Source organism: Peromyscus californicus, unplaced genomic scaffold (genome assembly GCF_007827085.1).
Source record: "Peromyscus californicus insignis strain IS unplaced genomic scaffold, ASM782708v3 Scaffold_12__1_contigs__length_115047231, whole genome shotgun sequence".
Classification (NCBI taxonomy): domain Eukaryota; kingdom Metazoa; phylum Chordata; class Mammalia; order Rodentia; family Cricetidae; genus Peromyscus; species Peromyscus californicus.
Genome location: NW_026294413.1, coordinates 81916967 through 81938738, shown reverse-complemented (window position 1 = coordinate 81938738; position 21772 = coordinate 81916967). Strand labels below are relative to the sequence as shown.

The following is a 21772-nucleotide window of genomic DNA, read 5'->3' as shown; positions in this document are numbered from 1 at the left end:
TCTTGCCCACCCATTGGACTAACCAGTTAGTGATTAATTCTGTGAATATTTACAGGGTTACATCTACTATGGCACAGAGTATGAGGTTCACAGAAAGATGGCGTGCTTTCAAGAAACTTACAATTTATGCAGGTGATGGAAAGTCTGAGCAACTAATTGGACCATGAAGTAACACTAAGGGCACTGCCCCTGTGGGAGCCAAGAGCCTGCACCTTAATAAGCAGCAGCCGGGGTATCACAGAAAGCTGCCACCCAAGTTCCTTCTAATGGAAAGGGTTGCATCTGGTTTCTGCTGTCTGCCTGCCTTTTGAGGTTTTACAGGTGTAGGAGAGTCTGCTGAAACATTATCAACAGTAACAGTCTCAACGGCAAGGCCACACCGAGCAGCGATCAGTCTCCTTCCTAAGTGCTTTCCATGTGCGGACTCTCTAGCCCTTCTCAGAAAGGGATCACTGCTGTCCCCAGCCAACAATGTTGCCTCTGAGGTCTTTAGTCACCAGAGGATAGCATGAAGAATGCGGGGCTGCACTGAGAAGGGACGAAACCAAAGCAGGATGGAAGCACAATCAAATTTTGTTGAAATTCCAATTGAATCACAGAGCAAAACATCCAAGTTGGGGGGGGGGGTATTCTGGATTATCGCATATGATTCAGGAGGAGAAAAAAAAAGGTAGATGTCCTCTCCCTTCCCTGAAGGAACTTGGGGTTGAATAAAAACTCATTTCTCTGAACCATGAGAGAAAGATAGACTGGAATTGCAACCTTGGGGCTAATGTACCTCCGTGTAGAATGGAGAAAGGGAAGCCCAGTGAAATCTTAGTGGTCATATTCAAGTTTTGTCCCATCTCTCATCTAGTGAAGGATGAGGAGCTTCCGAGAGAAAACTGGACTTACAATATAGGAAAAACTTCTCATCTATGCAAACGAGTTGACACCCTTGGCAACAGTAAAAGGAGTCTCTCTCTCTCTCTCTCTCTCTCTCTCTCTCTCTCTCTCTCTCTCTCTCTCTCTCTGTGTGTGTGTGTGTGTGTGTGTGTGTGTGTGTGTGTGTGTGTGTGTGTGTATGTGATACTTTGTGTAAGTGTGGGTCAAGCCTTTCCAGTATAACTTATTTAATCTCTGAGCTGGAGACAATTGTTGTCTGTTTTACTGACAAAGATATACAGACAAGCAACACAGTTAAGGACTGTGCTTAAGGCTGCAGAAATGTCAAGAAGCAAGGACAAGATTCAAACTCAGGCTGCCTGGCTCTGGGACAGGAAGTGACCACCCAGGCAGGCAGGAGAAAGAAGGCGCACGAAGGTGCTGATGGTTGAGGGGACCTGCTGCCACCCAGGAAGCCTGGACACAGACCAAGCTGGAGACAGGACACCGCAGCATCTGATTCTGATGGATAAGGTGATAAGGTACCCTAGGCCCTTGGGATGCTACGCCTGGCTCTCACACTCACTTGCTGACACCAGAGCCTAGAAGAGGTGCACTTGCCTGGAAGTGTCCCTGCTCAAATAATTCAGCATCCAAGCTCTTGGCCTCAAGAGTGACCTTCTCAGAAAGACCACTTCTGTTACCACGCATGAACCAGCATGGCCTACTACAATCCAGTCTATTGTGTACCCTCATTAGCACACATTCATGGTTTTCAGTCTAAGATGCTTCTCTATTAAAATATATAAGTAACATATATTATATTCATATATACTATATAAATAAATATATATTTAAATAACATTTTGGGGGAGGGGTTCGAGACAGGGTTTCTCTGTAACAGCTCTGGCTGTCCTGGAACTCATTGTATAGAGCAGGCTAGCCTCGAACTCACAGCTCTGCCTCCTGAGTGCTGAGATTAAAGGCGTGTGTGCCACCATCTCCTGGCTCTTTTACATACCAACTGCAATTTCTCCTCCTTCCTCTCCTCCAGGTCCCCCACCCCACTCTCCACTTCCCATCTACCCCTCTCCCCTTCCACTCCTTCTGTGTAAGATGCTTCTCTTATCTCCTACATCCCAGAAGGTAGGCAGCTCATAAATGGATCGGCCTCTCTTCATGGCTGTGTTTTCATGGCCTGGAGTGGTAGCTGGTATACAATGGGTCTCTGGAAATATTTCTGAAGAGACACAAGATCCTCAGAATCATAATGAGATTGAGAGGAGAAAAGAGGAAAGGAAGAATTACTCCTACTGAGAAGTTTCTAAAATAATGTAAAAGACATTCATTTCCATGGCTATTGGGTTTCCAGCACTTAAAAAAATAAATAAATAAAGTAACTCCACAGCGAGAGGTACTGCCGCCATCTTTGAACAACCTAACTACCATCCTCCGGAGAGAGGGAGAACAATGGCTCTCACAATGACCAAGAAGCAAAAGGGAATTTAGTGTGGGAGAATGAAACACAGAAGTTTCCCGTTATTTTGTAACAAGCCACTCAGGTTGGGGAAGTTGCAACACGCAAGCAAGCGGAACACAGTTCCAACAGAGGCCAGTGCCGGGCAGTGCCTCCATTTGGCCTGCGACAAAGATTCCGGGCAATTATGGACCCACTGTTCTCTGGCCTCAGCTTTTTGGAAGCCCATTTTTCTCTCCTCATTGAATACCTGATTCAGTTTTAATAATGACACCTCTGACCCACAGAAGTAGACTAGAAATACAGAACGAGTATCTGAGCCAGACAACTGCCTTGTTAACTAAGGCAGGTAATTCATCTTAACACCATTCCTGCTCGTTGGTGGCTCCTTTCTCTCCAGCCTCTCCCTTCCCACTGGTACCCATTCTTACCCTGGGCCTGTCTCTCTCTCCTGCACTTCCTCTTCTTGCCTATCTCCCTCAGACGTTATTCATTTCCTTGGACTAGCAATTGGAAATCCAATGCAGGAGGGGAGTAGGAGGCATATACTAGCATTTCCACAATACTTGATGTTGAAGACAAAGAAAGAAAAGCAAGCCAAACAAACAATTGTGAGTTCCTTAACCCAATGAGTTGCAGTACTAAACCTTCCCCCTTCCTGTAAAGGCAGTGGTGTCCAGCCAATTCCTTGGTATATGTGACCAGAAAATAATAGGAATCAGCTACATTTTAAAATGTTTGCCATCCTATGAGGTAGGACTTAGTATTTGTGGTTGCCTTACAGTTTGCATTGTTATAAGCTCCTCAAATCATTCATGAAAAAATGAAAAAGCAGCCCACCATGCAGATATACCACTAACATACAAGGAGAAAAATGATGAGTGGAGCCAAAGATGGCCCAGGGGAGACAAGAAGAGCTCCGATAGAACGGAGTCAAGTGCAGAGGGGCTGCTGTAATGAGGTGAGTGGAAAATCTTAGCATTTCAGAGTGCGGGAAGATGCTGAAGGGATGCAGCTGAGAGAGAGAGAACCATGAGCAAATGGGGGTTCTTACCCACCTGATGCCCAAACTGGTAAAAAAACAAAACAAAACAAAACAAAAACCCTTTTACTTGAAGAACATACATCACATGTGACAACTCATATTGAAAAAAAAAAAAAACAATCAAAACCCCTGTATTAATGGGTGGGTCATGATTAATATAGAAACAGACTTAAATTGAGGTTGATATACATATGCCAAATCCATGATGGATTATCACGATAAATGGGGATGTGCCCTTGGGAAGAAGCCTAGAACCTCAGGAGTGAAGAAGGCTCCAGATCACCACTTTTCTGAATACCCTCTGGGGAAAGACCGTTCCATTCAGGAGAGGAACAGCCTCTGAACTTGAAAGTGGCCATCCTCTGGTAGAAACAGGAATGTGAATACATTTCACCAGGACAGCAAAAACAAAGGCTCCCTTCTGATGTCCTCATGGACCATTCAGGGTGAGAAAGGCAGGGTGCAGGGCAGGTAAACAATTCAGTGTCTCCCTTCTTTCCCAGACCCTGCATATCTTCAGAGTTTGGCAAACTAGACGGACTGATAAATAATAGTAATAGTAACAATAGTAATAAATACAAACTCTTCTGGCTGCAAGAAGGATTTCTAGACGTCTTCCAGGATGCTTCCTCATTTGTAGCTTACTCCATACGCCTTCCTACCCGAAGGCCCCAGCGTCTGCAGCAGAGGCGATCTCTGCTGCCCTGCCATTTAAGTGCCGGGAGCCCGGGTGCTACCGAAGCTTGTCATCTTGCCTATTAGCTTGATGTCTTTATTCACAGACCATCTGTACCACCAAGAGATGCAGAGGCAGCTAATGTCAATATGAACAAACGCCTTCTCTTTTACAAGAAATGTCAAACCCAGGACAGGCTAAGAGTGACCCTTGGAATGCCAACAGATGTTCACTACAAGCCTCTCAAAAATCAATCCTTTCTACAGGGACTAATTAAGATGAAATAAGGAGCAAAAAGTAAAGAAATTTGTGTCATATTATCAGGAGCTTCATCTCCACTTTCCAAGCTCATTATGGGCAGATTGGCCTCTGCCCTTTGAAAAAAATGCTAAAAGAAAGCATGGGGTGACCGGGGTACCACAGGGACCTTCAGGCGCCTCAAGTTCCAAACTGAAAAGAGAAAATCATTGCTCTTTAAAAAAAAAAAGAAAGTGTACTTAAATAGGCTGATTTTTTTTTTTCTGGTTAAACAACCACACAGGGAACAAGTCCATTTTCAGAAAGTCTCCCAAAATACAAAATAACAGGATAGAAAAGATACAGGGTTTTTCAATCTGAAGAAAATTAGAGGGTTTGTCGCTCACATGCAAGAGGCCAGGGTATGGTGACCTCCTGCAAGGTGAGAAAAATGTCTCCTGTTAGAGGTTTGTCTTAGGTTTCCACCCATGAGAGAGGGCAGAATCTTGTGTACCATGTCTGCCTCCGATGAACAGAGCTTGCACTCTCTACATTTTAAATACAGTCCCTCTTTACCTGGAAGAAATACCTGTCATCCAGACCACTCATTCTTTCAATCAACTATCTATCACACACTTTTGTTGAGGAAGAACCCTGGCACACCATATCCAAATACGCTGTTTCTCAAACTTTCTGAGTACATGGTGGCTGATACTAAGGTGTGCAGCCTTCCCAAGAGTTCCCTTGAGGTGAGGTATGATTCTGTGGTCATTATTCCATGCTTTCACAGAGGGCAGGCAGTGTGACTCAGCTTTTATTCACGTGACTGTGCATAATCCATTTGTTACCATGTTCTTTCTTACACAGGAATATCTGGACCTTAACAGAAAATCATGGGAAGAGCCCAAATATATTTGGGGCTTGTAAACAACAAAGCCTAGAGACATCTATAGCACATGGGGTTACCCTAGAGCCATCCGCCATGGAACAGTCCATGTAGAGGGAAAGAGTCAATACCTTGGAACAGGTGGGTTGCCGATATGCCATGAAATGTTCTGTTTTGGGTTCCTCAACCTCAATAGCCACATGAGAAAGTCACAGGGACTTCTTAACCCACCAACCCACCGAGGCCACCACATAACTGGTTCCTATAGCTGTCAGCAAATACCCTGACAAGAACAACTTAAGGGAGAAGGTATTTGTTTTGACTCCCAGTTGAAGGATACAATCCATCAAGTTGGGGAAACCATAGTGGCAGGAACTTGAGATATTAGTCACATTGTGTCCACAGACAGGAAACAGAAAGTAATGAATACTAGTGCTCAAACATTTTCTCTGTTTTAGTCAGTCTAGGATCCCAATTCACAGAATGGTGTCAACCACCATGGTGTGTCTTCCTACGTCAATTTATCTAATCTAGATAATCCCTTATGGGTGTACCTGGAGTCTTTTCTTATAGGTGACTCTAGAGTTGGCAGTTTGATAACAAATATTAGCCATCAGGGGCTCCAATTAATTCTACACTGAAGCATATAACCCACACTGACTGTCCTGATGACATCCTGCATGCTACAGCAAGGAGGGAGTACCCCCTTGTGTTCCTGGGCCCCCTGGAGTTGTCCTATCAGTTTACAGAAGAGTTTGGTCCTGGATGACTCCCTTACTGTGGGATGGACTCAGTCTCATCTAGGTTTTATCTGTTCTCTTTCCCTAGAAGAGTCAGTGCTTGCCCTGGTAAGGTTGGATAATTCTAAGGTACAACCCACAGCACAAAACAAATACCAGTATTCTAAAACCAAGGAACATTTAATATGTTCCTAATTAATCCCCTGGAGCCTGAACTATGGGAATACAAACTGGGAAAAGCCACTGTCAGGGGATTTTGCCTTATTAGTTACCTACTTTATGGTATTGCCTAGTAACACTAATAACTCTGGGAAGGTTAGAGTATCTTGTACTCTATCCTCACCTGGGCCAGACCCTTGTAGGATCCTACCCACAGCAAGAAAAACTACTTAAGAACCACTACCACCTGGCTGGAGAGATGGCTCAGTGGTTAAGAGCACTGGGTACTCTTTCCCAGGACCTAGGTTTGATTCTCAGCAGCACAGGGCAGCTCAGAATGACCTGTTAACTCCAGTCTCCATGGACCTGAAGTCTTCTTCTGGCCTCCAAAGGCATCATACATTCATGAGTCATGCAGACCAAACACTGATCCACATAAAATAAATAAATTTAATTAAAAGAAAAATATAACAACTGACCTCAAAACCCTAAAAGTCCACCTTGGGGACTCAGAAATATTAGCCTGCCCTGAAAAGGTCTCTCATCTCCATCTTCCTTCTTCATGCTTTGAAGCCATGATAATGAGGAGTGTGGTCTTGAAATTAAGTTCATAGTTACCATGCAGGGAGGTATGCCCATCCATCAGCTGTAAGGGTAAAACTAAGCAGCAAGGCAGATAGGACCTTGACTCTCTACCACAGATTTCCAATTTGTAAACTTCTTTTCCAGGGGACAAGTACATGGAAGGAACCGGTCACTTCCCAGCTTGAGCACTAACCCCGTTAGTATTATAGCCATATGACCATTAGAATGGAAGTGATCTGCTACATTTGTCTAGGGGAGGAACCAAAAGCCAACCAGCTTCCTGGAAATAGTTAAAGATGGAAGCCCTCCATGATCAATCACAGGCCTAGCGTGGCTTGTTCAGTGTGACTAACGCACACACAGATCATCACAGACAGAAGGAGAAAACCCAGGACTGTCAGATAAAACCAAATGCAATCTGGCTGCCCTCCTGAACTCTGTCAGTCACAATCACTGTCATCCAATCACCTTGATGAAGACCGAGGTGGTCAGGGAAGCTTCAAATGGGGTCTAAATAGAGAAGTTCCTCCTGGAAGGCAAAGAACTTTGTTAAGGACAGCGAAGAACAAAGCCACAACCTGGCCAGGTGACAAAGCCCTCCTAACCTCAGCGCTGAGGCTGAGGCATGAGGACGGAAGTTCAAGGCCTGCCTGGGCTACAGAATGTGACCTTGTCTCCAAAGAGTAAGACCACACAGAGATGGAGGTCGTCTTGGTTAGTCTATGTCTAATAGAAACTTAGACTCAGGGTCCTTGATGGTTTGTTATACAAAGCTGAAACCTGGAATTCTGGTCTTTCATCAGGTACTGGCTATCAACACCTCATCGATAGTCTGAGTTTTCCAATTTCTATACTTTATTCTAAATATAAGCACCTGTAATTCTGTAAAGCCAAGTGAGCCTTCCTGAAAACCTTTTTTATTTCTTCTCGTATGATTTTTCCCTTTATTTTTGTGGTGCTGAGGATTGAACTCCAGGCCTCATGCAGGCTCAGCAAATATTTTTACCACCAAGATACTTCTCTAGTTCTGTATCACCTTTCTCAGGGCGTGCATCCAAGACTGTGTAGCTGATTGGCCCCAGAGAGCAGCAGATTGAAATATCAACTCTGCCCATTTGATGTGCACTTAATCCCCCGAGCAAGGCATGCTCTTGTTCCAGCCCTCACAGGCACAGGTGTGGGTGCCCCACATTAATCCTGCAGGGCCCACTGTGGGCCCAGCCCAGCCCAGCTCCACACATAAACCATGTGCCATGACTAGCATGTCACAAGGCACTTTCCCCAAGTCCAAACTGGCAGTCTTTGATGCACCGAGCACCTGGAGACATCTGCAGTTTTGTGACTCTTTCCCTGTTTCCATTCCCACAATGCTCCCTGTGCCGGCGTGGATCACGGAAAGGTCGCAGGCTCCATCTGGCTACCCTGCTCCCTCCCCTCTCTCCCTCATAGCTCTTGTCCCCCCTGAGGAGTTTCTGCCCATTTTGTCATTTCCACCTGTTCTGACAGGTTCCCCTGCCTGACCTCAAGATAGCCCTTGGGGACATTAATCATAGAACAGCCGGAGCCGTGAAAGAAACAAGGGTTTGGCTGGATACTGTTACCGTCCCTGTCACCTACTAATCATGTCTCATGACTCGGAAGGGCTTAATCAGACGGCCTGCTCTCTCATTAATCATCCCAGGCTCACTCAAACTTCACAGAGAGATTAAAGTTTAGTCTCACTGGCTCCCCATGCCTCCTCCCACCTCACCCTCCTCTAAAAGTTTCAGCAGGGGGAGGTCTCAGGTTCCACCAGCTTTGCCAACTGTCAGGGTGACTGCTAGGGTCTGATGCCTACAGAGTGCACTCATCTTGGGTAGAGACAACCCCCCGCGCCCCCCCCCACACACACACACACTTCTCCCCTCTCCAGCCATCCCACAGTTCAGGGACACAAAGCTCAACCCCGAATGAAAAGGGGGAGTTTGGGGACCATAGGCCTGCTCAGATCAGGAGAGTCAAACACGGAACCCTCAACAATCTCTCAAACCACCTCAGAGAACTAAGGGAAAGGATGTCCGCGTTTTGTCAACAGCAAGGAAAGTTAAGCAAAACATTTGTAAACAGCTTCTTCAAGTGGGCGTCTGTGGCACAGCCTGCTGAATAATGGTTCCCTGGCAGCAAAAGCCCTCCCCACTCAGAGGGTGCCAGCAGCCCCACATCACCCTCACTTGCCACTAGGCTGAAAGGAGAGCTTCCAGTGAGTCAAAAATAGCCCGCATCCTTTACACATTTGTTTTAGACCAAAATAAAAATGATGGAAAGGACACTCCCGAAATACCCAGTACATGAGAACAGAGTGCAGTGCTGATTCGTTCTTTTCCTGATTTTGTAACCCCCAGGGCTTCCAAGGGTTGGCGGAGCAGGTCCCAGGCAAAGCCTGCAGCAGAGACTCTTTCCTCTGTTCCACGGCTGGCTCTGGGCTCACTCCGGGTGCTGTTGACTTACGCAGTGCTGTACAATTATGGGCAACAAGGACAATATTTGCCCTCAGAGCCAGGAGAGAACAAATATTTTATCAACATCTAAATCATCTCTCATCTGGCAGGAGAGGAGGGGCCCTGTGCTCAGTGGTACACGCATAAGCTGACAAGGAGCTGCCTGGGTAAATCTACCTGTATCAACTTGACCTAACAGAACCCGGGACTATGCCCATTGCAACCAGTTCTCCCCGAAGATCCAAAATGCCTGTGTCCTTGCAAGCGCTGCCCACCCTCACCCCGTATCCCACAATAATCGCCAATATCCTCTCCTGATACCTTGCTCATTTCCAGAAATAGGAACTCGACTTGGGTCTTGGGAAGGTGGGGGGTTTCCGTGGATATTTGGGGGGTTGTGAGGGCTTGCCCTGTGGTTGTGTTTGTTTCCATTCACCAATCCTCCACCACTAGCCCAGAAATGACAGTAGGTGGAAACACTATCTTTCATTACACAAAGTATAAATAGTGTAATCTATCAGCGCTGTCAATCACGATGATTGATTACACGCTGTCATAGAGAAGAGTGACATATTAGAAAAGTTTTGTTAACAATGCCTATTGCTAGTCAGCCTGCCACCGAGGCTGGTGATTAATGTGTTGTCAGCCTGTAATCCCACACCCTTGGCTAATGAGGCAGGGATTTATCATCTTTACAGAGTGGCAGATGTCAGGGAGAAAGGAATCCAAGTGCTGGAAACAATATACTTTTTCTTACTAGACCTGACAACTCTGACAGGCCGAGAAAAACACCACAAAGCAGCTTTGTATGAGCACCATCCGAAAAGCGGAACTTTCCATTTGGCATCTTAGCTTTAAAGACTGCTGTAAACCAACCAGCCTCCGTGGCGTTGGATGGGGCGGGGGGGGGGGGGGGGGGGGGCGCGATACGAGGAGGACACAATGAGGAGCTCTGTGAACTTTGCACCTCATCCTGACAGCCTGAGACCTGGGAAAAGGCGACCGTGGCAGCGGTGGCTGGCAGACAGCTTTCTTTGGGAGAGGAGCTTGCAGTGACTTTTCACTTTTACCTGTGAACTTGTGGCTGAGAAGAAAGCACCACATGGGGGAGGCAGGTGGCTGGCAGACAGCTTTCTTTGGGAGAGGAGCTTGCAGTGACTTTTCACTTTTACCTGTGAACTTGTGGCTGAGAAGAAAGCACCACATGGGGGAGGGCAGGCAAGGGGGCGGGCGGTGGCTGGAGCTGAGAGAGCGGTGGGCTTCCCTGGCACCTCCCTGTGCTGGCTTTCACCTAGAGACAAGGAGCTGTGGCTGGAAACACTGCCCTTTCTTCTGGGCACAGGAAGCAGGGAGGAAGATGGGAAGGGGGCCTTCTCATTGGCCAGGAGGAGCCACATGGAGGAAAGGGAAGACTCCTGAATATGACTCTCGTCATATTTCTTCACTGCCTTGAAGGCATTTCAGACCGGATGCCCCCTCACTCCCGCCGCTGCTTTTCTTACATCCCACCGTCTCTCTTTCTCACGGGAGACAATGACTAATGGCTCTCCAAGCCCAAGGACACATTCAAGTGGAGGGAAGAGAGAACGTTCCAGAAGCCCTTTTAAGAACTGCTTACTCTGCTTCCCAAACCCTCCTGTCAACTCTGGTAACCGAGAAGACCCCCTGAGGCCCGTCTTGAATTGTCTAAGACAGTCCAAGATGCTTCTGCGTATTTCAACTTGACCCAGCAATGCAAACTCCGTCCCAACGGCTGTGCGTATCCTACCCACCATGGAGATGTTCAGACTCTCCAGACAGCATCCGAGGCATTTCTAACTAGAAAGGTCCAACACTGCCGCCGCCGCTACTCTTCTCTCCCCCGGAGCCTCCTGCTCCCGGTTGAGGGTGCCGGAGCAAGTCCAACGGGGAGAGGCCTACGTGTCCTCCAGTTTGGAAACTTCACCCCAGAGCTCGGCCAAAACGTCACGTGTTGCTTATTCTCATGTCAGTTTCCAAGGAAGGGGGCAAGTCTTAAGTGGCAACATTCTGACAGATGTAATCCTTTTTCAAACACATACCTCCACTAATGTACACAAATTGGAAGCAAAAAGAAAAGCCGTGGGGGCGGGGCAGGGGCAGGGGGGGGTGGGGGGGGTGGGAGACGGCAACCCCAGGAGAAACACTCTGCCCTCTGTCAACAGCACCCCAGCACCCTCAGGCTAGAACACACAGCAAAGCATTGAGTAATTTAATCTCCAAAGGCAGCACTCTGGCATTCAAACTGCACCGGGGTCTCTAGAGCCGGGCCACACCCAGTGCAGTGAGAGATGGCTTCAGCGGGCCAGGAAACCACAGGCCCAGAAGGAAATAAAGGGTCACACCCAGGCCTTGTGGGTCCTCCCCACCCCTAAGGTGATGAAGGCTGCCCACCTCGGGGGAAGAGCTTCCCCAGGAAAGACCTGAGGTCAGAGGCTGGGCAGTGGGAGGCTCTGGGTAGAAGTTCCTGCCCTCCCTTCCCAGGCTCTTTGTGGGGATCAGTGCAAAAGAGGCAAGCTGAACCCTGATGTTAATCAGGCTGCACTGAGTGAAGGATGATGAGGGCCGGCGCCAGCCCCACTCTGCCTGTCCAGGCTGTCCTGGCCGCAGATCTCCCTTAGTGATAAACTCAAAAGCTCCACAGCCACCCTTAGGCCCTTATCCTACAGTCCCTGAGGCACACACAGAGCAGACACAGGGACCCTCCGCCCCCAGCCTCATGGCAGACGCCAGAGTGCTTTGCAAGGCTCCCCCAGACTCCCTACTCACCTCTGCAAAGAGGCAGAGCCCCCATCTGGCTTTCCTGCCACCAGCTTCTCCCCCCACTCTTCCCTGTGCGCTCCTTCATGCAGCTTTCATTAATTCCCTCAGCCGGCAATTTCCACCCATCTGACGACAGATTAGAAGTGGAATTCAAAAGGAAAGTCACTTGACCTCCCATAATGTGCTTCTCTTAATTACATTAAAGATTTTCAAATGTGGGCATACTGGGTTTGACAGGTGAGGTTTTAATCAACTTCAGGTGGTTACATTTAAATGCTCCCTGGACCGGAGCCACAACATGGGCTGCACCTAGGCTATCCAACGTGGTTCTAATTTAAATGACTAATTTTGACACAAGGAAAAGATGAGCCCCCACGGGGACACTTGCCCACATTGGTTGGGGAGATTTTCTAAATTAGAATTAATGCAGCAAGCTGAAATACGGGTACAGGTCCTTTTTATGGTGGGGGTGGCCCAAGTATAGCATTGATCCTTTGTATGCGCCTGCATATAATTACAGTAAGGTTTTCTTGTGTGTTGAATTATACAAACTCTTCAAAAGTGGGTACCTAATGTCTTTTTCTAAAGCTGTGTTATTATTTTGGTCAGAAGTTGTTTACACGAAACAAATTTGATTTACTAAACTCTGACATGTTTGCACAACTGCATAGAATTGATGTTGCGAGCCCAAAGCTTGACTTTCATGTGAACTTTCTTGGTTCTGACTTGGTAGATTGGAGCGTGAATGTTTAGGTGTGATGGCTTCCTCCACAACCCAGGTTCTGCAGCCAATTCATGTATTTCATTTTTTCTCTCCCCAAATATTTTAGTCATTCAGGAAACGGGTAGTGAGTATCTACTGTGGTCTAAGCGCTTCACTGGACAATGAGGGTATAATCATAGGGTGGCGGTGGGAGGTGGGGTGGGGGTAAGATGTGTAGTTCCTGTCTTAAGGCCCTTAAAAGACTATTTAAGGGAACACACGAGCAAAATCATGCACACAGACCTTTGACAGTGCAAAGGCAGTGGAGCTAAGAAAAAAAAATGTGTGTGCTGCTTTGAAGATCCACAGCAGAGCTGAGATCTGATCTTGGAGGACGCTGCTGCCCTGGGGAAGGGATTGTAACCTGGAGCGGGAGAAAGACAGGTAAGCTGGGTTCTAGAAGAAAGTATTTCAAGAGTTTTAGGCAGAGAAAAAGCATGAGCGAAGGCCCCCAGTTGGGGTGGGGAGGGGAGTATCATCCCGGGGCTCCAAAGGTAAATGGGTGTGTGCCTGGGATAGAAATGGATGGCTTGCAGCTACAGAGTAGGTGGTAGAGCCAGGCCAGGTTCCACAGGTTGGCACAGAACGTATAAGGAAACCTTGTCTTTATCCAAAAAGCAAAACTTAAGCCTATTCAAGAGTTGAAGCAGGAGGATGCCACGGTTCTTTTGTATCTGGCAAGGAACTATTGAAAGAGGCAGAGGAGACCATCTCGGGATTCAAAGGTGATGGGAGTGGGTTGGTTCAGAAACTTCATAGTGATCTGGAACTTAACTAAAGACACCATTGAAGTGATTTGAACATGTGGAGGGGTGGTACAGAGTAGATTGGGTGGCTTGGGGGAAAAGCTGAGCAAAGAAGTTGGTGTGATGTTGAGACGAACTGGCCAATCCATGCTTCCCACTTACACAGCTGAATAGGTGGCAGAGCTAGCCCCTGAGAGCCCGGGATTTATGAAGGCAGACTAGATGTGAGCGTGAGCAATGGGAGGGACTTGGGAACACATGAGGCTTGTCAAGAAATAGAGGCAAGTCCCTCGTGGAGCTCAGAGGACCCCTCCTTGAGTTTACATGGGTGTGACTGAAACCCTGGATGTGAAGGAGACCTTCAGCTGGAACAGCATGGACGGAGGAAAATAGGTGCTTGACGTATGCTTGAGATGCGGCAGTGTTCACAGGCTACAGAAACTGACACGGGCCAGTTCAGAGAAGGTGGCTGGGAAAGCACATGTGTCCGAAGGGCCAAGGAAAGAGGATGCCTCAGGAAGAAGGTGAGGCCAGGCCTGAAGTGTCAGCTACTGGGGAGGCTGAGGAAAAGACAATCTTAAACCTAAGGTTTGCATGGGCAGCAGAGTGAGTTCAAGGCCAAGACAGGCAACTTAGTGAGACTCTGTCTTAATCCCCCTAAACAAAAACAAACAATAACAACCAAACAGTCAAAACAGAGCTGGGCTGCAGATGATCAGGTCAGTGTGTTCCTAGAAAGCATGAGGCATGACATTCAGTCCCCAGAGATACTGCCTCAACCACTAGAAAGAAGAAAAGGCAAACCACAGCTTCCAATGATGCTAAGTAGCTAAGAGAGGCACTGGAAGGACCACTAGGTACAGTGATAGGGAGGTCCCAGGAAATTATTCTAACAGAAAAAAAAATGCCCAAATCCACAGGAATGCAGGCCGGAGTAAGATGCTAATGAAAGAGAAGAGGACATCATGGGAATGGGCACAGCTTTGGAAAAGTCCAACACTAAACAGAAATAGAAGGTTCTGGAGGGGACTCTGGGCAGAGCCAATGGTTGGCTGCTTAAAGACAAACCTGAGACTTCTCTGAGTCTGAATTGTGAGGGAGAGGCAGGCTCTGCAATCTAAAGAAGAAAATGACTGTCCCCCTGTAAGAGACTGATGACATCCATCAGACAGGTTAGAGGACCATGCCTTAGACAGGAGGGGAGGAAAGCTTGACTGATAGGCTTATGTGTTGTACAAAAAGATTTCTCCTGGGGATGGACTGAACATTTATTTTATCCGCAGACCAAAAGGTGCTCACAAGAGTGGAGTCTTTTTGTGGATGCTTCCAAGGGCATCAGATTGAGTTGGATTAAGGAGGGGAGAAGCAGACAGGTCATATTACCCCACTTGGGACCTATGGGATGGCTCTGAGGACTCTCCCCAACACTGCTGTGCATCTGGAGCATATTACCATTCAGGAAGGAATGGCTACAGCCATGGTGGATGGTGGGTGGTTATAGGGACCAGGAGAGGGCAATGTTCTGTTCTCCATGTTCTCTTGTTTTACTCTCCTTTTAGGACAAGGCTCCAACTGGTCCGAAAGAAGCTGAAATGTACCCAGCTATGCTTGGCTTTGTGGGAAATAAAGAGAAAGAACACGTCTGTTATCTGTGTGTGACGTACAGGCATTTGGAGAAATAAGATAATCACAATTTACACAGAAAAACCACACAGCTGGAATCAGGGGCCTGGGCTCAGTTAGAGAAAGCTTCTTGGAGGAGGCAGGACCTGAGCTGTGTGGTGGGTTAAGTAAGACTTGGACAAGTGCCCAGCAAAGGAGGACCATGGAGCCCTGCTTCCCATAGCTCCGTTTACATTTTTCTTGCTGACAATATTTCACTGAAGAAAGACAAGAAAACATAAGGAAAATATAAAGAAAATATCATTGACTTGCAAATGCACTGTGGTGATTTGGGTGAGAATGTCCCCCATAGGCTCATATATTTGAATACTTTATGTTCAGTTGGTGGAACTATGTGGGAAGGATTCGGAGGTGTGGCCTTGAGGGAGAAGTGTGTCACTGGGGGTAGGTTGTGAGGGTTCAACAGGTCATGCTATTCCCAATTAGCATCCTCTTCCTCCTACTTGCAATATCACTTCCTCCTGCTTGTAGATAAAGACGTAAGCTCTCAGCTACTGTTCCAATGCCATGCCACATCTGCCTGCTGCCGTGCTGTCTGGCAGGATCATCATGGACTCTAACCCTCTGACACTGGAAGCTTCCAAAGTCAACATTTTCTTCCTTCGGTAAGTTGCCTTGGCCCTGCTGTCTTATCACAGCAATTTTGAAAACTAAGACAAGTACATAAATGTGGTAATCATCTGTCTGACTTTCCTTCCCCCGTTATGTATGCAGGCAGGTCTGTACACATGCTCACACACACACACACATGCTCACACACACACACACATGCTCACACATACACGCCTGTGTGCACACATCCAGATGGGGCATGGCACTGCATATGCTAGTCTGTAGGGGTGGTTGTCTGTGCTTTGCCCTGAAGCACCACCGCCCCTAGTGAGGCAGCAGGTAACTGCTAGGTACCTGACCTCCCCGGAGGGGGGTGGGGGGGACATGGCCTGAGATGGGGTCCCCTTAAGACCTAGGAGGAGTACATGCTCCCTCTCTCTTCGCTACCCAGTGGTCTTGGATGCTGGTGCTGCATATCAAGGCAGAGCTCTCCTGAGAACCATGTTGGACCGTGCCCCGCTTCTCCTGGATTCCACAACCAACTCAATTATTCTTGTTGTGAGTTAAACCCTTAATAAATTCCTTTGACCTTCAAATAGACTCCGTGGAATTATCCCATTATCTGGCCCCCCTTTTCCCATTACCAGTCTGGAGTTTTCTAGATATTTTTCCTCCTTCAGTATTAAGAACATTTTCCATTATATTCATTCATAATTAGAAATAAAATCCCTGCAAAATTCCAAAATCAGAGACAGCTGAATCTAGTCAGTACATAGGCAGGGCCTGGGGGAGGTGTCCCAGTGACATCCTCAGACAGATGTATTGACGGAAGGCTCGGTCAGAGGACTACTCCCATAGAATGCCTTTCCAGGCTGCCAGCAAGCCTCTTGTGTCCATGAGAGCCAGAGGGAAGTGTTTCTTGAAGACTGAGGGGAGCAATCCGACCTGGCCACCTTTGCTTTGGCTAAAACCTTCCTTTACAATTGCTTTAAACACCTCAGGAGTTTGCCTTCTAGTTCTGGGTACCAGCACTGCTCTCAAGATAAAGACTTCGTGATTTAGGCTTAGCTTCTAGAAAAGAATCATTTCTCCCGATAAGAGAAATGGCCAAACATATGGTTCCAGTAGTAACCACAGATATCGCAAATGTTTATATAAAGAAACTTAAAAAAAAATTTTTTTAAAGCTATAACCTGCAGTGGTGGTACACACCTGTAATCCCAGCACCTGGGAGACTGAGACAGCAAGTTTGCCATGATTTTGAAGCTAGCCTAGGGTACATAGTAAATATCAGGTCAGCCTGGGCTACAGAGAGAGATCATTTCAATAAAAGAAACACAAATAAAAACGTTTATGGTATGTTCTAATCCTAACAGCCGCACTAGCAACAATCCCATGCATCAGAAAGAAAGTGTGTCTCTAATTAAGAAAGAGCTCTGGAGCACCAGAGGCCAGTCCTCTCTGAAGCCAAGGGTAGATAGAGGTGGAAGATGTGCCTGGAATGGATCAGACCTAAACTGAACTTTGAAAGACAATGCAGAAGCTTAGATTGCTGGCCTATGCCTGCAATCCCAGTGCTTGAGAGGGTGAGGCAGGAGAATCACCTTAAGTTTGGGGATAACCTATGCTATCTGAGAGCTGCTGTCTCAAAAGCTAACAACAACAACAAAAAATAGAAGTGTGTTAAAGAGCAGGAGCAGAGTATGCTCAGGCAGTGTAAGGCACGGGGAGGGGCCACTTACACCCCCTAGTGCTGAAGGACCTGCGGAAGACTTGTCAACTGAGAACTGTAATGGAAGAAGGCTCATCTCTCCCTCTTCCTAGGGGCTGTGGTAACTAGCACAGTGGGTCAGCACCGAGCCATGCAGTGATTCCAGTGCACTCCAAACAGAGGAAGACAAGCATTGGCCCAACCCTCAAAGGATCAGACTGCCGTGACCATGAATCGAACCACATAGGTCATGGCAAGTGAAGTACACTCTATCCAATAACAACAACTCAGCATCTCAGGCAGGGACCTTTCTGTGATCCACGCACCTGCAGCACATCACCGAGGCAGCAATTGGGAGAAATGTAAACTCTCAAGCCCCGCCCACAACCTAATCAATCAGCTGTGTGGAGGATGGGGACTGGAGATCTCTTTGACCAATCCCTCCATCCCTACAAGCTTCAGTTTAATAAACCCTGCTATAAACCCAGAAAAGGGGTAAACCAGCTTAGGCGAGGCATCTGATTCACCAGGTACTGGCCTCTGCCCCAGCCTCCCCCTGCCAGCAACCTAGAAGCCAGGAAGCTGAGAGACATTTTCAAAAGATCAATGCCTGAAATAAGCCCTGTGAAGCCCTCACTGCGTCCGGGCAGAAATGGCTGCTCTGGGACTCCAGGGGGATATTTTAGAATGATGGACACGCTGTTACCAGCAGCCCCTGCCTCAGAGGACTCTCTCCTCACTCTGGCAGAAGAATGGACATGATCAGGACTCTGAGATTGCTAACACCGCTGGGAGATGATGTATTTCTGCTAATGGCACCTTCTGTCGCTTGCAAGAAGCGGCTCCAGCTTCCTCTTGTCCTGCAGAGAATCTGGCAGTCTCCAGAAGATGTAAGAGAAACCTGAGGACATTTGGAAGATGCACTGCTCGGGAAGGGTGTTTTCAATTTGATTTACCTTCACCTCCTACAAGGAAAGGATAGTTAGTACCACACTGCATCAGGAGCCCAGCACGCACCAAGAGTGAGCCTGGGGGAGACTAAATAACCCTTGTCAAGCCTAGGAAGAGCGGTCACAGGCAAGCTTGTGACTGGCTCCTCCAAAGACACAATAACTGAGAATTAGCTTACGTGCAGCAGGAGGGATGTGGCTAGGAATGAGGAAATGACACCCCCATGCTTTATGGTTAGAGACCAATGGGGCACCCACCCACTGCCTGAAGATCAAATCATTGAGAAATCTACTCTCTGGCTGCCTTTGACAGGCAGTAGTGAAGGCAATTATTTGTACGATAAGTAAGGCCTTGGGCTTTTAAGCGGTATAGATGAAAACATCCAGGATGTGGATGAAAACATCTGGTGTGCTCAAGTCCTTCTGCCAGAATGTACCACCTTACAATCAGAATACATCTCAGATGGCAAGCTCGCTCACCTCCGCTCACAGGTGCTGGTAATGGTGTAAACAGACTGACTCCAAATGGAAGTTGTACCAACATTAGAGGGTCTGAGTGTTAGACAGTGAATTTGTTTCCACAGACTTGGATGCTTCAAACAACAGAGGACTGTTGTCTGGCAGTTCTGGAGACCAAAGACCTGAAATCAAGAATGTGGCCGGTCCAGAGGCTCTGGGAGGTAATCTCTCTTCACCTCCTCTAGCTTCTGGAGGTTGTGGTATGCTTGGGATTTGAGCTACACAGCGTCAGTCTGCCTGTCTTCGGGCTCTCCTTCTCGGTTTCTATGGATGTGTCTTGGATTTGGGGCCTACTCTGGTCTAGGAGGATTTCACCTTGAATTCCATAACTAGATGCTATATGTAAATACTTTTGAGAAATAGAATCACATTCATAGTTTCCAGGTGTGTGTATTTTGGGGAGGGGGGATGCTATTTAAACTACTATCATGATTTGCCAATGAACTTGGATTTGTTTTGAGAGCGTGGGATACATTAGTGGAAGAAAATGTAACACAAACTCTGCTTTTACAGATCTTCCAATAAATTCTAGCAGATGGCAAAGGAAAATTACTAAGGGCCATAAATAAATTCAATGAAATTTCTTTAAAAGTGGTTAAGTTCTGAGAGAAAAAAAAGAATAGATAGAACCAGGTACAAGACCCTTGACCACTGATGTGACTTATAGTTGGTAAAGTTTACAGCATGAATCACAGTGGGTCAGGCTCATTGAGAAGGTAAGATTTTAGCAGAGGTCTAGAAAAGGGAGGGAATTTACTGGAAGATGCAGTGCAGGCTGATGTGGCAGAAAGGGCATTGATGGTCTTAGCCAACTGTGAACCCTGTGAACTCCAGTGCCAACCTGTCAGGCAAGCTAAGCCAACTTGTGTAACAGTGGCATGACTGTTACGGCGTAAGCAATAGCTCGCTGATTGGATCTAAGGCCCGCGTCACAGGAAGAAATCGATGCCCAGCCAAAACTACAGGGCTAGGGAAGTCAAGAGCCCTAGGGGGAACTCATTAGCATTGTTTAGCTGGGTTGACATAGCATCAAATTGCTTTCTAAATATCTGTGTTTCTACTAGAAGCAAATGATCCCCTCAGCTTTAATCGGAGAAAGTTCTCTTTACAGTGAGCAGTGGTAGATGCAGAGATTCATGGCTACTCCAGGTGCTTAGAACAACTGTACCTGTCCTAAACAACACATTTATACTGCCCTTAGTGGCAAGAACAAAAAAGTATGTAAGAGCTGGAAGATAAGGAGAAAGACTGTTGAATGCCATGTTTAGATTTGACACGAACATTAGACTCATGACTTCTTAGCAGCTTTGGTTACCTGAACTGGGCCTGCTTAAGAGAAGCCCTGCCAAAGGTCAGTCATGAACTGGGGAGGGGACAGTAGGGTCCTATAGCACCCTGCTGAAGACTGATAGACTCCGGGAAAGAGGGGGCCACTGTCTTCAGCTGTCACCATTTGGTGAGTCACAAGCTCCAATGGGCAGTTCCAAACCCATGGTTCCACAGAGACTCCAGCTAAACTCGGTGAAACAAAACAAAAAGGATTTGAAAATGGGAACAGTATTTGTATGGAGGAGGGATGCTGGCATGGATAGGAAGGGGATAAGAGAGTCCACAGCTAATTTCATACTTATTTGTAACACTCCATTTCCCCTTAAAGACTGGAAACAAGAAAAAAATGTTTCCCTTATTGAAATTCTACACAGTCCTGTGAAACGGTGGTACCTGAGTGCCATGGTTCTAAGCTGTAGAATGAGACACTGAAATGAAATTAGTAACCTGTAGGGGGAATGCAGAGAGTAAAATGATTATCTATTACTAATATGATTATCTATTTGTAAAAACCAAATCTCAAATTTAAAAAGCACTCCTAGAAATAAGTGAGTTTGACAAAGTCACAAGAAACAGTTATATTTATATAAACTAATAATACATAATCAGAAACTGACATATAAATCAGCACCATTTACTATGCTACAATACACATAAAACACTTATAAACAAGGTTAACAGAGTTTGAGCAAGATTTGTGTGGTGAAAACTACGAAACACAGCTGAGTGAAATTTTAAATGGCCTAAATGACTGGAGAAGGATACTTATTTTCATGGACTCAGAATCATGTAGATGTTAATTCTTCCTTAATAAGCCATACGTTCAATATAATTCCAACTAAAATTCCACCAAAAATGTACAGAAGTCAATAAGCTGATATGAAAATATATAGAGAAAGAAAAGGAACTATCCAAACAACTTTGCCAATAGAGCACAAAACCAGAGGACTTATCCTATCAAAAGGCTCATTATGAGAGAGAAATGAAAACCTACATCCCCCCCGCAAAGGGGAGACCAAAAAAGAAGTTCAAGGACCCCAATGCACCCAAGAGGCCTCCTTCGGCCTTCTTCTTGTTCTGTTCTGAGTATCGCCCCAAAATCAAAGGAGAGCACCCCGGCTTGTCCATCGGGGACGTGGCGAAGAAGCCGGGGGAGATGTGGAACAACACCGCTGCGGACGACAAGCAGCCCTGTGAGGAGAAGGCTGCCGAGCCGAAGGAGAAGTACGAGAAGGATATCGCTGCCTACAGAGCTAAAGGAAAACCCGATGCGGCGAAGAAGGGGGTCGTCAAGGCTGAAAAGAGCAAGAAAAAGAAGGAAGAGGAGGATGAGGAGGAGGATGAAGAGGAGGAGGAAGAAGAGGAAGATGAAGAAGATGATGATGATGAATAAGTTGGTTCTAGCGCAGTTTTTTTCTTGTCTTTAAAGCATTTAACCCCCTGTACACAACTCACTCCTTTTAAAGAAAAAAATTGAAATGTAAATATATATATATATATATATATATATATATATATATATATATATATGACAAAGTAGTTAAGCAACATGCTACTGATGAAGGGGTCCACTCCATACAGCAGGACAGAGG

At 46.6% G+C, this 21772-nt stretch overlaps 2 protein-coding genes across 2 annotated transcripts in view; one reads left to right on the top strand and one right to left on the bottom strand.

Moving 5' to 3' along the window:
• Window positions 1–21772, bottom strand: part of Lrmda (leucine rich melanocyte differentiation associated) — a 1029801-nt gene that overhangs the window by 362661 nt on the left and 645368 nt on the right. The gene's annotated exons all lie outside the window — the stretch shown is intronic.
• LOC128107798 (high mobility group protein B1-like) lies at window positions 15627–21573 on the top strand. Its single transcript, XM_052734202.1, has 3 exons — window positions 15627–15724; window positions 18698–18830; window positions 21112–21573. The coding sequence occupies exons 1-3, from the start codon at window positions 15627–15629 to the stop codon at window positions 21571–21573; spliced, it is 693 nt and encodes a 230-aa protein (XP_052590162.1).